Source organism: Dama dama, chromosome 5 (assembly GCF_033118175.1).
Source record: "Dama dama isolate Ldn47 chromosome 5, ASM3311817v1, whole genome shotgun sequence".
NCBI lineage: Eukaryota > Metazoa > Chordata > Mammalia > Artiodactyla > Cervidae > Dama > Dama dama.
The window spans coordinates 84,739,742-84,756,478 of record NC_083685.1 but is presented as its reverse complement, the minus strand read 5'-3'; the positions used below and the strand labels follow the sequence as shown (position 1 = coordinate 84,756,478).

The 16,737-nt window shown below is 48.9% G+C and overlaps 1 protein-coding gene across 4 annotated transcripts; it reads right to left on the bottom strand.

The window, feature by feature from the left end:
- Nucleotides 1-280: 280 nt before the first annotated feature.
- LOC133056892 (C-C motif chemokine 16-like) lies at nucleotides 281-12,973 on the bottom strand. Of its 4 annotated transcripts, XM_061142757.1 has the most exons (4): nucleotides 7,745-7,940; nucleotides 4,447-4,728; nucleotides 1,494-1,614; nucleotides 281-1,051 (listed from the first exon to the last, which is right to left on the bottom strand). In XM_061142757.1, exons 2-4 carry the CDS (start codon nucleotides 4,514-4,516, stop codon nucleotides 940-942), a joined length of 303 nt encoding a protein of 100 aa, XP_060998740.1. In that variant the 5' UTR covers nucleotides 4,517-4,728; nucleotides 7,745-7,940; the 3' UTR covers nucleotides 281-939. The 4 variants fall into 4 exon arrangements, with proteins under 4 accessions (XP_060998740.1, XP_060998743.1, XP_060998742.1 ...); XM_061142760.1 differs by lacking the exons at nucleotides 1,494-1,614; nucleotides 4,447-4,728; nucleotides 7,745-7,940 and adding exons at nucleotides 8,483-8,597; nucleotides 11,897-12,973 and having other exon boundaries at nucleotides 283-1,051; XM_061142759.1 differs by lacking the exons at nucleotides 281-1,051; nucleotides 1,494-1,614; nucleotides 4,447-4,728 and adding exons at nucleotides 8,483-8,594; nucleotides 11,897-12,418 and having other exon boundaries at nucleotides 7,423-8,021.
- Nucleotides 12,974-16,737: the final 3,764 nt, after the last annotated feature.

Here is a 16,737-nt window from a genome sequence, read left to right as displayed (position 1 = left end):
AAAGCTGGCAATAAAGGTAATTGTGTTTGTTGAGTGGTTCAATTTTGGACCAGGATTTTTACCCCCAGCCTAGCCAAATGCCCTTCCCCGACCTACAAAGCTTACAGTGGGAGGGACCTAGGGACTGACACCTCCTCTTTTGTTTCAGCACCATCTGCACCCACATCACCCTGGGGAAGACCCAATATCGGGGAATTCAGCAAAGCCTCAGCAACAGGAAAAAAAAATCATTAACATTTGACTATTCCCATAAGAAAAGGTTAGGTTTTCTTGTTTTTGTTTTTAATTTTTATTTATTTGGCTGCCTTGGGTCTCAGTTGCGGCATGAGGGATTTTTTTAGTTGCAACGTGTGGAATCTAGTCCCCTGACCAGGGATTGAACCTGGGCCCCCTGCACTGGGAACATGGAATCCTAGCCACTGGACCACCAGGGAAGTCCCAAAAGGTTAGGTTTTAAAAGAAAAGCATAATAGAAGAAAAAAGAGATCTAGAAAAAGGATAAGGTGGACAGGAAAAGTCGAGTCCCGTGAGTCTCTTAATGAGTGGGAAGTCAGAGAAAGCCAGAGCTGGTTTGGCTGTTGGGAAGCGGGACTTGATCATTCAGGACGGGCTGGTGCACTGGAGGGAGGTGAGGGTCTGAAAGTAGGACAAGGAGGAGGATGTGAAAGTGCTGTGCTGAGCGTTAAGAATGTATCCCTGCCCTCCTCCCTCAACCTTGGCATTTCCTCTGGAGACTGAGAATATATTCAAAATGCTTTACTCTTTTGAATCTCTAGCCTGTTTCTCTGAAGGTGACTCTTGTCATTCAGACCATGAGGTTGCCTGCGTTTTCACAGGGTTACACCTTCCCCCCGTCGAACTTGGGCTCCGTTGGAGGCCTGACCATCACGACGAGCTGTGGATCTGGGCTTGACCTTCCTCCCATCTAGTGATGTTAACTTAGGCCAACCTCCTGGAAGGCCGCAGAGGAAGCCTGAGATCCTTGATGTACTCTTGGACCCAGTCGTCGTTGGGGTTGGTACAGATCTCTCGTTTCCGCTTGGTGATGAAGCTGTGGGGGCAAAGTCAGACCATCAGGGGCCCCGGAGCAGTTAGGGGTCCAGTTCACATGCCCCCACTTCTAGCTCACCAGGGGCTTGCCTCACGTCCTGTACCACCTCCCTAGGCCTCCCCCTGTTTGGGTCCCCTCAAAAAGCACCCCCTCTCTGGCGTCTAGACCTCATCATCTCTTCTTTCAGCCCTTCTCCATTTAGCCTAGACCCTCAGGCTTGGGTTCCTCTATGGCCACCGTTTCTTGGACCACATGAACCAGCCACATGCCTCTGTAAGTGGCAAAGCCTAGAACAGAACCCAGGCCTGTCCCGTGAGAGTCAAAGCCCAGGCCCTTAACTGCTGCACCCCTGTTCTAGCATGGAGACTTGGTTCTGTGTACCCCGGTCCAGCCTTGGGCTCCCCTTCCCTCTCCCTGTTAATGTCTGCAGGACCGTGCTTACATAATTGCTGGCAGGTAACAGTTGAGGGCCTGTCTGTATCCCACCACCAGTTTTCTTGGCAATACTTTCTCATGATACTTCAGGCAGCAGGTGGGTGGGTGGTTCGCCGACTCAGGAATTTCTGAGGGAATGACATTGAAAGCTGAGTTAAGAAGGTAGAGAGAGAGAGCCCATGGCTGCCCACCTCCATCTCCCATCTCTTGCATTTTGTCCGTTCTTCTGATGGCAAAGCCCACTGTCAGTAGGGATTGATGGTAGCTTGATGAGTAACAGACAAGTGAAAAAGATGAATCTTCTGTAGATCTTTCTGCCTCTGGACCGAGCTTCATCAAGTACAAAGGACTGGGGGATTCACATTTGCTGATGAACTTGACTGGGCAAACATGTATTGAGCTCGTATCACAAGCCAGGCTCTATGGAAGTTAGAACATGTGGAACGTACAGTCACAACTCTTGTGTACCTTAGAGGCCAGCCTGGGTGAAAAAGGAAAGCAAAAACATAAACACTGCAATAGAATGTGGTCTGGGATAGAGTAGAATTTGCCGCAAGGGGCTATGGGAACAGAACGAGGAGCACCTCACTCAGCCTGGGCGATTGAGGAAGAAGCCCCACAGCAGGTGGTGTCTGAGCTGATTCCTGAAGGACGAGCAGGACTTAGGCAGACAGAGGGGTCAGGGGATCTGGAAGAAAGAAATATATGGAGGCCTGGGGTAGGGGAAGCCCAGCGTGTCTGGGAGGATGGAGCAGTTCCAGGAGCCGCAGAGCAAGGTGGGAAGGAAGAAGTAGCAAGAGGATATTCAAGAGGAAGAGGAGGACTACCCCTTCTGAACTGTGTCGAGGAGTCTGGATTCTGTCCTAGAGGCACCAGAGAAGCTGCGGTCGGGGGGAGGCTGAGACAGAGGGCTGAGCAGGAGAAGTCAGATCAAGGGGAAAAAGCTTGTATTTAAGTTTTGGGGCCAGACAGTATGGGTTGGAGTCTTGACTAAAAGACTTGAATCACGGGCAAATTTCTTAACCTCTCTGGATGTCTTCAGCCATTAAATGAGGGTAAAAAAGCTCCGTCCTACACAGTAGGGGAAGGAGAAGGCAGGATGAATTGAGAGAGTAGCATTGACATATACACACTATCACGTGTAAAACAGATAGCTAGTGGGAAGCCGCTGTAGAACCCAGGGCGCTCAGCTAGGTGCTCTGTGATGGCCTAAAACGGTGGGTTGATGGGTGGGAGGGAGGCCCCAGAGGGCGAGGATGTATGCATACATACAGCTGATTCATACTGTTGTATAGCAGGAACTAACACAACATCGTAAAACAATTATTCTGCAACTAACAATATATCCTATGATATACCATAATGAAACAATATTTAAAAAGAGTGCATATACACGTATATATATGTATAACGAAATCACTTTGCTGTATAACAGGAATTAACAACATTGTAAATCAACTATACTTCAATAAAAATAAACCAATAATAAGAAAAAAAAGTTATGTCCTAGGATCGTGGTGAGGATGAGCTGAGAAAATGCTTGTAAAACCCTTAACTTAGAGTCTCGCGTAGAGAGTGTCAGTGCTTGTGGTTAAGAGCTGATGGTAGGGAGAATGGATACATGTGAACGTATGGCTGAGTTCCTTCACTGTCCACCTAAAACTATCACAGCATTGTTAATGGCTGTACTCCAATATAAAATAGAAACTTTTTCTTTTTTTTTTTCCAAAGAGCTCATGGTAGCAATGGCCACTCTACTGGCCTGGAAAGTGTTCTCTCTCCCTCTCTCTGACACTCCCAGGAGGCCAGACTTGGTTGGTTCGTAGCGCTGTGTCTCCCTTGAGCTGCCCTGACTGCTCATCATTCAAGGATATCACCTTCCCCAGCCCCCAGACCTGCAGAGTGCAAATCCCTGACGCTTGCGTCCAGTAGGTGGCAAAGCTTGAGACATCTCCAGGGCACCATTTGGCTGATTCATGCACTGGCTGGGCCATTTTTCTTCCTGCCTGACCTTCCCAAAGGGCACTATTGCCCCCTCCCACTCCCAGGAGGCACCTCTACCCACTGTGACCCTGGTTCTCTAAGGTGATGTTTACAAAGACCAGGGCCATCCTAGGAGTATGTGGGCAGATTACACAGTGTGTGTGACCCTCGCTCCCCTGAGTGATCACAAAGGCGGAATCCAGCCAGACTACAAGCCAAGGGCAGCCTTAGGTAGAAAGCAAGGGCTGGGGCCATTGAAGGCAGGTATGTACTGGGAGATGGTCTGAGTCTCTGGTCCCTTGCCTGTCACCAGCCCTCATAAACGCTGGTAGAGGCAGAGCCCATGCGTCCGTCTCATGGTTCCAAAACCTTTCAATCTCCTTCAACCCCTTTTCTCTTTTCTACAAACATTTTTAGCCCTAGGCTGGGAGATGGAGATAGGGGTCCAGAAATCCACAAACGGCACATGTGGGCATCCCATTGGGGCATCTCTGGGTTGCCATGGTAGTCCCAGAAATCTACAACAGACCCTGCCCGCAAGAGGTGTCTAGCTTCAGACCCCCTGTCCTGGGCTTAGCCCCAAATGTCCCTCCACCTGCCTGCCTGACTCCCTCTGTGCTGCCCTGCCCTGCCATGGCTTCTCCCACCCACTTGCCTCGCCTTCCTCCTCATCACAGACGTTTGTGATCATCCCTTCTGCTCCTTCCTTGGCTCTTCCTCCTAAATGATCATTCCTGCTGTGTCCTCAGGACTCCTGGTGTGACCTCGACCCAGCTTCCTGAAGCTGCCCAACCCCAGCAGCTCTGGACCACAGCTCAGCTCTGCTTACAAGGGGCTGGTGCGCAGCAGCTGTGGGTGCAGGCGGGGAGGGGGCCTGGGGCTGATGGCGGAGTCCTGAGAGCACTCTTGGCATCACCTCGCTGCCCACTCCCTGTTCACCTTCCTCACTGCCGCCCGCCAGGGACAGGTGGACTCACTTGGCTGGCTGTGAACAGCAGAAGTGATGGCGAGGATGAGGAGAGAGAGGGCAGCCACAGAGACCTTCATCCTCTCAGTGGGCAGTCAGGCTCCAGGGGAGGCTGGGCGGACACAGTCTCCTTCTTTGCTGATCATCCACACAGGGCCCTCAGCTCTCTGGACTCTGACCACTCCAGAGTAGGTGGAGGAGGAGAGCCAACGGTCCTCCCCTGGTGTTTGCTGAAAGGGAGGGCAGTGGAGGGCGGGGTCTGGTGCCCAGCTGAGTTTGCTAATATTTGCATCTGCGAGAAGGAAAAGAGAAAGGGAAGGTGTGGAGAACACGTGCTGGGTGTCAGCTCCCTTCAGGCCCTATTTTACTTAAACTTCACAGTGGGGAGTAGAGACTTTATTCCCATTTTGCAGATGAGGCCCCTGAGGCTTAGAGAGGCTAAATAAATCTCACATGGGTAGGAGGTAGATGCTGTTTAGTCGCTAAGTCGACTTGACTTTTTGTGGCCCCATGGACTGTAACCCACCAGGCTCCTCTGTGGGATTCTCCAGACCAGAATACTGGAGTGGGTTGCCATGCCTTCCTCCAGGGGATCTTCTTGACCCAGGGATTGAGCCTACGTCTCCTACACTGACAGGCAGATTCTTTACCATAGAGCCAGATAGGCAGTCCTCAAAACAGAATCTGTGTGGCTTCATCGTGTTCCCTGCCCCCATCTCTACTGTGGGAAAGAAGAGGGAAGGTTGAAGCGACCTTTTCCCCAGGTGATCCATCTTCGGGAGGCCAACAGAAAGCAGGGTTAGAGAGAGCACAGACTGAGGCAGCACAGTCTGTGTAGGGTTTAGTGATCTCGGAAAAGAATGTCCCCCTCGTCCCCTGTCCAAGGACACACGATGGAACTCACACTTTCTTGTCGCAGATTATGCTACTAATATTCTCCAATTCCTCCAATTCCTCAAGTTCTGGCTCTTTATGTCCCTGTTTGCTGAAATGTTTGTCTCATTGGTCGATGTTCTTATTTACCTCTTTGGACCTTGGACTGGGAACCAGTTTCAGGTCTAATTGGCTGATCCCTCCTGGGTGCCCTTGTGTGTGTGGGTGAAGTCTCTTCAGTCATGTCTAACATTTGTGACCCCATGGACTGTAGCCCGCCAGGCTCCTCTGTCCTTGGGATTCTCCAGGCAAGAATACTGGAGTGGGTTGCCATGTCCTCTTCCAGGGGATCTTCCTAACCCAGGGATCCAACCAGCTTCTCTTAGGTCTCCGGCATTGGCAGGCGGGTTCTTTACCACTAGCGCCACCTGGGAAGCCTGGGTGCTCCCCCGCCCCACCGCCTTTATTTTTGTGAAGTCGCTCAGTCATGTCCAACTCTTTGCGAGTTGGACCCATGGACTGTAGCCTACCAGGATCCTCAGTCCATGAGATTTTCCAGGCAAGAATACTGGAATGGGTTGCTGTTTCCTTCTCCAGTGGATCTTCCCAACCCAGGGATCGAACCCAGGTCTCCCACATTGTAGGCAGACGCTTTACCGTCTGAGCTACCAGGGAAGCCCATGGATGCCCTTAGTGTGGGTTAATCCAGTCTGCCACCGTGGCCAGTCGTGGCCAGCAGAGGGCCGTACAACACAGTGAACCTGACAACCTGCTTCTGGCTCCCAGAGTTCCAGCTTCTGCCCTTGGCTTTGGCTAAAGCTGGACCTGCTCCCTCGGGCTTCCCTGGTGGTAAAGAATCCGCCTGCAATGCAGGAGATGCAGGTTCGATCCCTGGGTTGGGAAGATACCCCGGAGGAGGGTGTGGCAACCCACTCCAGTAGAGGAACTTGGTGGGCTACAAAGCGACTTATCATTGGCCCGCAGACCTGCCCCTCTGTATCTCCTCTCTTCAGACTGCCTCAGAGCCCTATTCCAGGCTGAAGGCAGCTTTCAGAGAAGAAATGAAAGAGGGGATTTGATCTTTGATGGACTGTCACCTCTAGAGGCATGAGGGGGTGTTTCAGGAGATGGGAGTTGTGGGGTGGGGGGGGGGGGTGGGTGGCAGGCTTCAGGAAACAAGGACGTCGAAAATCCTTGTGGGTCTTGCTGTTTGGCAAGTTTGCTTATAAAATAGGGGAAAACGGGCAATGCAATTAGTCCTGGTAGGCTCAAGGCAGTTAGTGGTGGTAAAGCTGTGGCTTTTTATGAAGGTAAAGGAGTAGATGTATGAGATACCCCCTTATCCTCTGTTTATGGAGGAGAGGAGGTATGAGGAAGCCTGCTGTGCCTTTGCTGTGCAGGCACCCTCTTGGTCTTTGTGGAGGGCTGGAGGCCAGGGAGAGTGGTCATAGTGTCTGTACTGGGCATGCTCTTCCTCTGTGTATGCAGAGCTCCTTGAACCTGGAAGATGGGTCTGAGAGCCTTTGGGGTCAGCTGGCGCACAAGCTTCCTCTTGGTTCCTTTCTCATTCTGTCTATCCACCCATCCACCATCCATTCATCCACCCATCTATGCATTCATCCATCCACCCATTCATCCACCATCCACTATCCATCCGTCCATCCATCCATCCACCAATCTATCCATCCATTTATTCACCCACCCATTTACGCACCATCCATCCATCCACAATCCATTCATCCATTCATTCATCTATGCATTCATCCATCCACCCCTTCATCCACCATCTACTATCCATCCATCTATGCATGCATGCGTCCATCTATCCATCCATCCATCCATCTATCCAACCACCCATCCACCCACCCATTCATCCACCACCCATCCATCCATCTACCACTCATCTATCCATTTCCTGAGCACCTGATGTGGGCCAGACTTTTTGCTATGCCTTGTGCAGTACACAAAAATGAATAAAACAATATAGTGCAACCTGATGTGTGTATGTGGATGGGGAAGAATTGGATAAAATATGTCCATGAATCATTCCTATCTTAGCCAGAAGGGGAACAAATGCCTTGGGACCAGCACAAAAAAGACTATGGAATTTGACTGCTATAGAGAGGCCTTTATAAAGATTTAGCTGCAAAATCAAACTTTCCTTGTGAAGTTTAAATAAATGGATGCACATAGACTGCTTAGCAGAGTGCTTGGACTATGAGGGTGCTACAAAAACGATATCTGTTATTGCTGTGGTTATTACTCTCTCAAGGTAGCCTTTATACAGAGTGTCTTCCTCACTTCCTGCTCAGTTTCTCTCTACCTCCACGGCAGGCCTGACCCCACCCACCCCCCTTTTTTTTTTGCACCAGGCTCTGGCCAAACTTCTGTAGAGTTAAGCATGAGGCTGAGGGTGCCACCATGAGGGGGCTCACCAGTGTCCTCAAGTCCAGTTCCAGCAGGGAAATTTAGTAGAAATGAATGAGGGCAGGGAAGGGCCTGACTGCTCTTTAATTCAAGTCAGGGCAGCTCTCAGGAGGTGGCTGGGGCTGAGTCGGGAGGAGGGGAGTGGGGTTCAGCGCCCTCTCTGTAAATCCCGAGCTGTGTCCTTCTCCATTACTTCTGGGTCACTCCTCCAGTTCCTTGATATAGTCCCAGACCCAGCCATCACGGGGGTTGGCACAGACGTAAAGGCCCTTCCTGGTGACGAAGCTGTGGAACGAGACGGGAGAAGGATGACCAACCGAGGCTCCGGCAGCCAGGAAGCGAGACCCAGTCTTTCCTTCTTCACAGATTCCTCATCCCGCCTGGACTGGTTCTCCTTCCTTAGTTAGAGGGAGCCCAGGACCAGCGTCTGTTCTGATATGTACCATTCAGCCCCTCAGGGCCCCTTGGGCCCGTCTAGTCTCCACATCCCCACCCAGGAAGTGTCCCTTGCCCCCCTTTTCCCTCCCCCCCCACCCTCATCCATGGGCCCATCAGGCCCCCCCCAGATGGCCCTGGAGCCCCAAGTCTGCTTCCCCCCCACCCCACCCCATGCTGCTTCCTCTCTATGAACACACCTGAGCGCACTCTGGGGAGCATCCATCCTGCGTTCTCCCTCCTCCCCTCCCCCACGGTGCTCGAGCCCTACGGACTCCCCTCCCCCAGTGTGGTGTGTGGGTGTCACTTACATGATTCCAGGCTTGGAGCACAGGCTGCTGGTCTCATAATAGCTTGAAACGAGCTGCCGGGGGATTGCCCGGCTCACATAGTTGAAGCAGCACTCCGTGGAGTGGTAAAGTCCTTCTGAGGAGAAAGAGGGGGGCGAAGCTGAGATCAAGGTGCTTGTTAAAGATGTGGGGTACTGGCTGCCTCTGGAACCCTAGGGGGTGCAGGAGGGAAGGAAGGAGAGCACCCCAGAATTCAGAGAGAGGGCTGCAGAAAAAGCTTAGTCCTCTGGCCTCCCTCTCAGGCTAATCCCCGGGCTCCTCTTTCTCTCCTCCTTCATCACTGATCATTCTTCCCATTCTCTCACCCCCGTGGAGTCCTTGGCCAAAGTCACCTCACGGACTGTAGCCCGCCAGCCTCCTCTGTCCATGGAATCCTCCAGGCAAGAATACTGGAGTGGGCTTCCCATTCCTTCCTCCAGGGGATCTTCCCTGACCCGGGGATCAAACCGTGGTCTCCTGCATTGCAGGCAGATTCTTTACCATCTGAGCCCCCAGGGAAGCTATGTTGTCATGAGCTCCCCTGCTTTAAACTGGCCAGCTCCCAGACCCCACATTAGATAAAAATACCCATCCTACAGCATCCTAACCAATCACCTAATGCCACCCTTCTAGCAGGAAGTTTCTTTGTCTTGAGGCTATAAAAACTGCCTACCAGCCCATGAAAGACACTGGCTCTGTCTTGAGCCAGCTGTCTGGTCTAACAGCGTCTCCTACTCTAATAAATTTTATTCTCCTCTCATTCTGCCTCGTGTCTGGAAATTCCTTTCTAACCTGCACATAGACCACGACAATCATCACCCCACCCCCAAAGGACTGGCTGATGACTTTGAACTCTGGATGGAAGAGCAGCAAAGCCGAGATCTCAGTGAGCACACGACATCCCTGGGGAGAAGGGATATTAGGGGGAAAATCCCAATATCCCTCCCAGTGCCCCCATCCTGCCTGATCCCCACTGAATCCACGTCCTGCCAAGAGGGCAGAATGCCCACACCAAGCCCCATGGACGATGGCCAGGGAGCTAGGACTCCCAGCTCTAACCCCACCCAGTCTCTGCTGGCTTTGGGCCCATCACCCCCCACATCTCCTCGTCTGTGAACAAGGTGGTTGACTGCATTGGTGGTTGACGGCATTGGTGGTTGACTGCATTTTACACACAGCTTCCTGGAGGTACAGAGGCACTTGGGAGCTGAGGAATGGGTATAAGACCCCATCTGCCTTTTTCCCCCTATTTTACATTTTGGGACTCCTGTGTAAGATTTTGCTGGAAGAAAAGTTTTCCTGATCTAAAACACTTACAAAAAAATCCCTGTACTTTTCAGTTATTTTTTGATTCTGAGATTTTATGGCTCTTATAGGAGGTGCAAGGGGGTGACAAGAAAGTCACTCCAAGATTGAATTGCAAGGGCAGCAGGGGAGGGGGTTCAGGTCAAGGGCCTTGCAGTTAGGGGGGTGCAGTGATTGGGGCCGTCATGTTATGTGACTGACCTGGACAGAAATGTGGGTGTGCACAGCAATGGCCTCAGGCTCACCAAGGTGCGTGGGTGGCAAGGGAAGGGCTGGTCGTCTTATTCAGTGCCATCCCCAGCAGCACTCCCACCCCCTAAAGAGTGGAATAAGGGACCCCCTGGGCCCTGAGAACCACTGTCACTGCATTCCTCTGAGCTGCCCAGTGACTCCTCAGATAAGCAAAGCAAACTGTCCCCTTTCCACCCGGTTTAGTCTAGCTTTATCTAAACAGCCTTCTGTTTCCCCTGAGATTCTAAAAAGGAAACGAGGTAAATTGCAGAGGGAAGTATAGCTTGGGTTCCTAAGAAACAAGCTGAAAGATGACGGCCTAGGAGACCCCTCCCCAGCTGCTGCTCTCACCAGTACATGCCTAAGGGACGCTGCACTCAGGGGGTAGGGAGACCCTGGAAGCAGCCTGGACCCAAATCCCAGGGGGTAAAGGGACAAGGTGGCCTTGAGGGTCCCAAACACATCTCCCCAGTCTCCTGGGCGATAATGAGACCAAATGGGACGGGCCAGTCTTTAGTTTAAAGGCAAAGAGAGAGGAATGAGGGAGTGAAGAGATAACCTGGCCTCACTGCATGGCGTTGGCAGGGAGGGGACTGGTCCTGGGCAATGTGAGGATGAAACCAGTTTAAGAGGACACTAGACACAATGGAATACTACTCAGCCATAAAAAGAATGAAACATTGCCATTTGTAGCCACCTGGTTGGCCTTGGAGGGCATTATGCTAAGTGATTCCCTGATAGCTCGGCTGGTAAAGAATCTGCCTGCAATACGGGACAATCGGGTTTGATCCCTGGATTGGGAAGATGTCTTGTAGAAGGGAAAGGCTACCCATTTCAGTATTCTGGCCTAGAGAATTCCACGGACTATATCCACGGGGTGGCAAAGAGTAGGACACGACTGAGTGACTTTCACAGCAACATAACCTGCTAAGTGAAATAAACCAGACAGAGAAAAATAAACACAGTATCATATCATATCCTTATATGTAGAATCTCAAAAACACAACACACAAATGAATAGAACAAAAAAGAAATAGATTAACAGATATAGAGAACAATAGTGTTTACCAGTAGAGAGAAGGAAGGGGGAGGGGCAAAGTTGGGCTAGGGGATTAAGAGGTACAAACAATTAAGCATAAAATCAGCTACAAGGATACATTATACAACACAGGGAATACAGTCAATATTTTATAACTATAAACTGAATATGATCTTTAAAAATTATGAATCACTATATTAAACCCCTTAAGTAATATAACCTTGTGTATGCATGCATGCTAAGTTAACTTCAGTCCTGTCCGACTCTTTGTGGCCCCACGGACTGTAGCCCACCAGACTCCTCTGTCCATGGGATTTCCCAGGCAAGAGTACTGGAGTGGTTTACCATGTCCTCCTCCAGGGGATCTTCCCCACTCAGGGGTCCAACCCAAGTCTCTTGCATCTCCTGCACTGGCAGTGGGGTTCTTTACCACTGGCCCCACCTGGGAAGTCTATACAACCTTGTATAGCAACTATGTTGTTGTTCAGTCGCTAAATAGTATCTGACTCTTTGCCTCCCCTTGATTGTAACTGGCCAGGTTCCTCTGTCCAGGGGTTTCTCCAGGCAAGAATACTGGAGTGGGTTACCATGTCCTCCTCTAGGGGATCTCCCCAGTCCAGGGATTAAACCCGCATCTCCTGCTTGGCAGGCAGATTTTTTTTTACCACTGAGGCACCTGGGGAGCCCACAGCAACTATACTTCAGTAATAAAGAAAACAAGACACTAGACCTCCTCCTGGAGCCCCTTTCTCTTCGCATCCCGGCAACCCGGCTCCTGCTTGCTATCCCACAGGGCCCAGGTTGGAAGGTGTTGTACTCACTTGAAGAGGATTCATTCTCGGACCCAAGGGCCACAGTGGTGCTGAGGAGGAGGAGGAAGGAGACAGCTGCCATGGAGACCTTCATCTTCTCGTGGAGGGAGCAGCTGCAGGAGGAGAGGTAGACTGGTAGGGGCTTCGGAGGCTTCTGGGCTTCGAAAGTTTTGAGAAATGTTAATCGCGACAAATTTTTTTTTTTTTCCAGTAAGGGAACTAGGATTTCAAAGGGAAGTAGGAAGCAGTAGATCCTTCAGCGATTTCATATCCTGCACATGTGTTGAGGGTGGAGTGAAGGAAGCCTGGAGAGCCAAGATTTCAGAGAGGAAATTGACCTCCACCCCAGTGGGAATATGTTTAACCCTTTTCTATTGCCACATTTTAGATATGATTTTTATTTTTTATCCCATGCTCAGTTGCACAGTCGTATCTGACTCTGCAACCCCATGGATTGTAGCCCACCAGGCTCCTCTGTCCATGGGATTCTCCAGGCAAGAATACTGGAGTGGGTTGCCATGTCCTACTCCAGGGGATCTTCCTGACCCAGGAATTGAACCCACGTCTCCTGCATCTCCTGCACTGCCAGGCAGATTCTTTACCACTGAACAACTTGGGAAGCCCTGTTTAACCCTCTGACATAAGCCTTTCCTTAGTCATAGAAAGACCACGAGCCCAGTGGGGAGGGGAGACTGGCTCAGCCTTAGCTCAAGATCTCAAGGCTGGGATGTGTCCTGTACCTAGTTCTGGTTCCAGGCCCCAGAACAAGGCTGTATGGGGGCTGGAGGTCAGAGGGGATTTGGAGTAACAGGATAAGGTCTCTAGTCTTGGAAATCCTCACTTAAGCTCTTCAGCAGAATCTTTGGCTCCCAACCTCACCCTCACTCCTTCACTGTCCCCTGGGGGTGAAGAAGTGCCACAGGGCTCAGTAGATAATTGATTTAACAAGTTTGTACTTTAATATGGGGCTTCCCAGGTGGTGCTAGTGGTAAAGAACCCACTTGCCAATACAGGAGACATAAGAGTCATGGGTTTGATCCCTGGATCAGGAACATCCCCTGGAGGAGGGTATGGCAACCCACTCCAGTATTCTTGCCTGGAGAATCCCATGGACAGATGATACAGTCTATAGAGTTGCAAAGAGTTGGACATGATTGAAGCAACCTAGGGTGCACACACACACACTTTAATACACACTAGCTGTCGTCCCCAATGCGTCATGAATATTAGGCATTTTAAACCTTATATTAGCAGTTGAGGAAACTGAGGCACAAAAAGCATCCATAACTTGCCCGAGCTCTGACAGTTGATAAGTGGAATCAGGCTTCAAACTCCAATCCGGTAGTCTGGCTCCCAAGTCTATGTTATTTTTTTAAAAAAATATTCATGTAATCATTTGGCTGTACTGAGTCTCAGTTGCAGCATGCAGGATCTTCTGTCTTCATAGTGACACATGAGACATTTAGCTGTGGCATGAGGAATTTTCAACTGTGGCATGTGGGACCTAGTTTCCTGAAAAAGGGATGGAACCTAGGCCCCTGCATTAGGAGCATGGAGTCTTAGCCACTGGACCACTAGGGAAGTCGTCCAAGTCTGTGTTCTTAACCACTATGCCATGGAGAAGAACCATGGGAGTCTCGATCAAGTGGTCTCTAAAATCGTTCTGCTTGGTTTGGCTTCTCCATAAAACCTTTAGTCTGAGACATTTCTGAGTTTGTGGAGTAGATCTCTTTGGGACCTTCTCCTGGTTTTTGACTCTGTGACAGAGATGCTTAATGGGAACCTAGAAGATGCCTTATTTGGGGTTCAGTTCAGTTCTGTTGCTCAGTCGTGTCTGACTCTTTGCAACCCCATGGACTGCAGCAAGCCAGGCTTCCCTGTCCATCACCAACTCCCAGAGCTTACTCAAACTCATGTCCATCGAGTTGGTGATGCCATCCAACCATTTCATCCTCTGTCACCCCCTTCTTCTCCTGCCTTCAGTCTTTCCCAGCATCAGGGTCTTTTTCAATGAATCAGTTCTTCGCATCAGGTGGCCAAGGTTATTGGAGTTTCAGCTTCAGCACCAGTCCTTCCAATGAATATTCAGGACTGATTTCCTTTAGGATGGACTGGTTGGCTCTCCTTGTGGTCCTAGCAGGGACTCTAGCAGGTAGCTAGCAGGTTTCTTGGACTAGCGGTGGCCTGGAGCTCAGTGCTGGAAACTTATCTGAAGCTGTGTCCATGTATCACGTGACCGATGTACTTTCTGTGAAGGGGCAGCTTGCGTGCTATGTACTTGCTGTCCTTAGATCTGTCTACATGGGCCATTTACAGAGGAGGAATTGGGACTCAGGTAGGTTAGAGATTCGCTCATGTTCACGAAATGATTTGGATGCAGGACCAATCCACTCTTCCATCTCTCAGTCCAGTGGCCTTGACCATACTCTTCCAGGGGGCCCCCTTGCCCCATTGTTCTTGCTTTTGTGGTTAGAAGGCTGTTTCCATCTTCTCTCCTCCACTCATCAAGGCAGGGCAGGCCTAGCAGATAGCAAAAGATCTGTAAGTATATGCTTTCTTTATTTACTTTAAAAAATATTTATTTGGCTGCATTGGGTCTTAGTTGCAGCATGCAGAACCTTTCTTGTGGTGTATGGACTCTCTAGCTGTGGTTCGTGGGCTCAGTTGCTCTGCAGAATCTTAGTTATCCAACCAGGGATCGAGCCTGTATCCCCTGCATTTGCAGGGTAGATTCTTAAACCACTGGACCACCAAGGAAATCCCTGTAAGTATATGTTTCAGAAGAAGGATGAACTGAGCTGGTCTAAGTATATATATCTCACAGGAAATAGCTGAATTCTCATGCTTGGGTACCGAGACTGTCATTTATTCAAAATTTTCTATGTTGTTGTCTATAATAACACTGTTTAAATGCCTCGAGTCAAGTGATAGAAATTGTCGTCAGCAATAATATAAGGAAAAAAGCTGTTTCTGGGAGGAATGTGAGCTGGGACAAAACAATGACATCCTCTTTGTTTTTGTGGAGACTAGCCTGCCTGCCAAGTTGTTGCTTGGATCTTTAGAGGAAAGTCTTTATTTTTCAAGCAGTTATTGAGTTCCTACGTACATTAGCCTGGATATGCTCACTGCTATAATAAACAACCCATAAATCTCAGGCGAGTCATTAAATGAAGGTTTATTTCTTGCTAATGTCACAGTCTGCTGTAGGTCAGCAGTGGGGTTGTGTGTGTGTGTGTGCATGTGCTGGGCAAGGCTTTTTCATGCACCCATTTTTTTAATCAATAAAACTTAATTTTAACACTTTTACATGATTGAATAAATGAAAGCTATTTTTATTTAATAGTTACAAATCCATTGAACACTCTGGAATATATGGAATCAGAGAGCAAGATCAAGAAAAATGTCTGGGATGGGATGGGGAGGGAGGTGGGAGGGGGGAGGAGGGTTCAGGATGGGGAACATATGTACACCCATGGCCGGTGTATGTCAATGTATGGCAAAAACTGCTACCATATTGTAAAATAATTAGCCTCCAATTAAAATAAATAAATTAATTAAAAAAAGAAAAATGGCTGAACAGTAAAAATTAGGAGTAAGCAGAATTTTAAATTGTAATTTACTTAGAAAACACTCATTTTCTTTGCCTTTTAATTTTTGAGAGGTTTTTGGCCTCTTCTTTCTGCAATTCTTTTTCCTCTTGATGATGCTTTTCACATCTTCTATCTTGCAAAGATTTTCAAAAAAGGAGCCTCCAAGTTTGCTGCCAAAGGGGAGAAGCAGAGGGGGATGGGCAGATTTTCATGGCCCATTTCTGGAATAGTATAAATTACTTTCACTTACACTCCAGGGCCAAAATGAAGTCACCTGACTCGAACTTAATGGCAAAGGTAAGAAAAATATAGATCATCTATGTGCCCAGTGGGAAGAGAGAATGGGTTTAGTGACCACATCCCTTCTTTGTCATAATATCATGGACTCAGCCTGGAAATGACCCTGACCTCATAGTTTGAAGAAGGAACTCAAAAAAGTAAATGAAAATTGCAAAACAGTGGGATGAACTTTGGTGGCAACATAATTAGAGACCTTAAAAGTTTCTTCTGTGACCCACTGGTGAGTATGCAGGAGTGCCTTTTAAAAAATGCTAAAAAAAATGTTTTTCAAATCAACACATTTGCATTGATTTTAAAAAATTAAATAATACTGAAAGGGTGGGTGGGACCCTTAATCTGTTTACTTCTGTACTACATCACTTGTATATGACAAATACAGACCCCACCATCCATAATCAAGTGGGCCCTCTGCCCCAGCCCTGGTCCATGTCAAGAGAAAAGGGTATGGGCTACATTACTTCAAAAATCTTGTCTATGGTTCTAAAAGTGAAATAGTAAATGTATGGATTTTTTTTTTAAACAACTTTAAAGCACATATTTTTTTTAGCTATTTTGCACTTCTAAGATTTTTACTTTTTTTTTTCCCCCACACCACATGGTAAGTGGGATCTTAGTTCCCCCTCCAGGGATGGAAACCATACCTCCTGCATTGGGAGCATGGAATCTTAACCACAGAACCACTAGGGTAGTCCCAAGATTTTTATTTTTTAAAAATCCAAAAATTGGTTGTCAGATTTACTGAGCCACGTTTAAACTTTTTCCATGACTTCTCTGGTGGCTCACCAGTAAAGAATCTGCCTGCTGGATTCATATCAATGTATGGCAAGACCAAAATAATATTGTAAAGTCATTAGCCTCCAATTAAAAAAAAAAAAAGAATCCGCCTGCCAATGCAAGAGTGCAGGTTCAGTCTTTGGGTCCGGGAGATCCCCTGGAGAAGAAAATGGCAACCCACTCCAG

Coding starts and splice junctions, on each gene's coding strand:
- LOC133056892 (XM_061142760.1), bottom strand. CDS start 11,981: ATGAAGGTCTCCATGGCAGCTGTCTCCTTCCTCCTCCTCCTCAGCACC. Junction 8,598..11,896: donor CGAGAATGAATCCTCTTCAA/GTGAGTACAACA, acceptor CTTTCTCCTCAG/AAGGACTTTACCACTCCACG. Junction 1,052..8,482: donor TGCTCCAAGCCTGGAATCAT/GTAAGTGACACC, acceptor TTGCCCCCACAG/CTTCATCACCAAGCGGAAAC.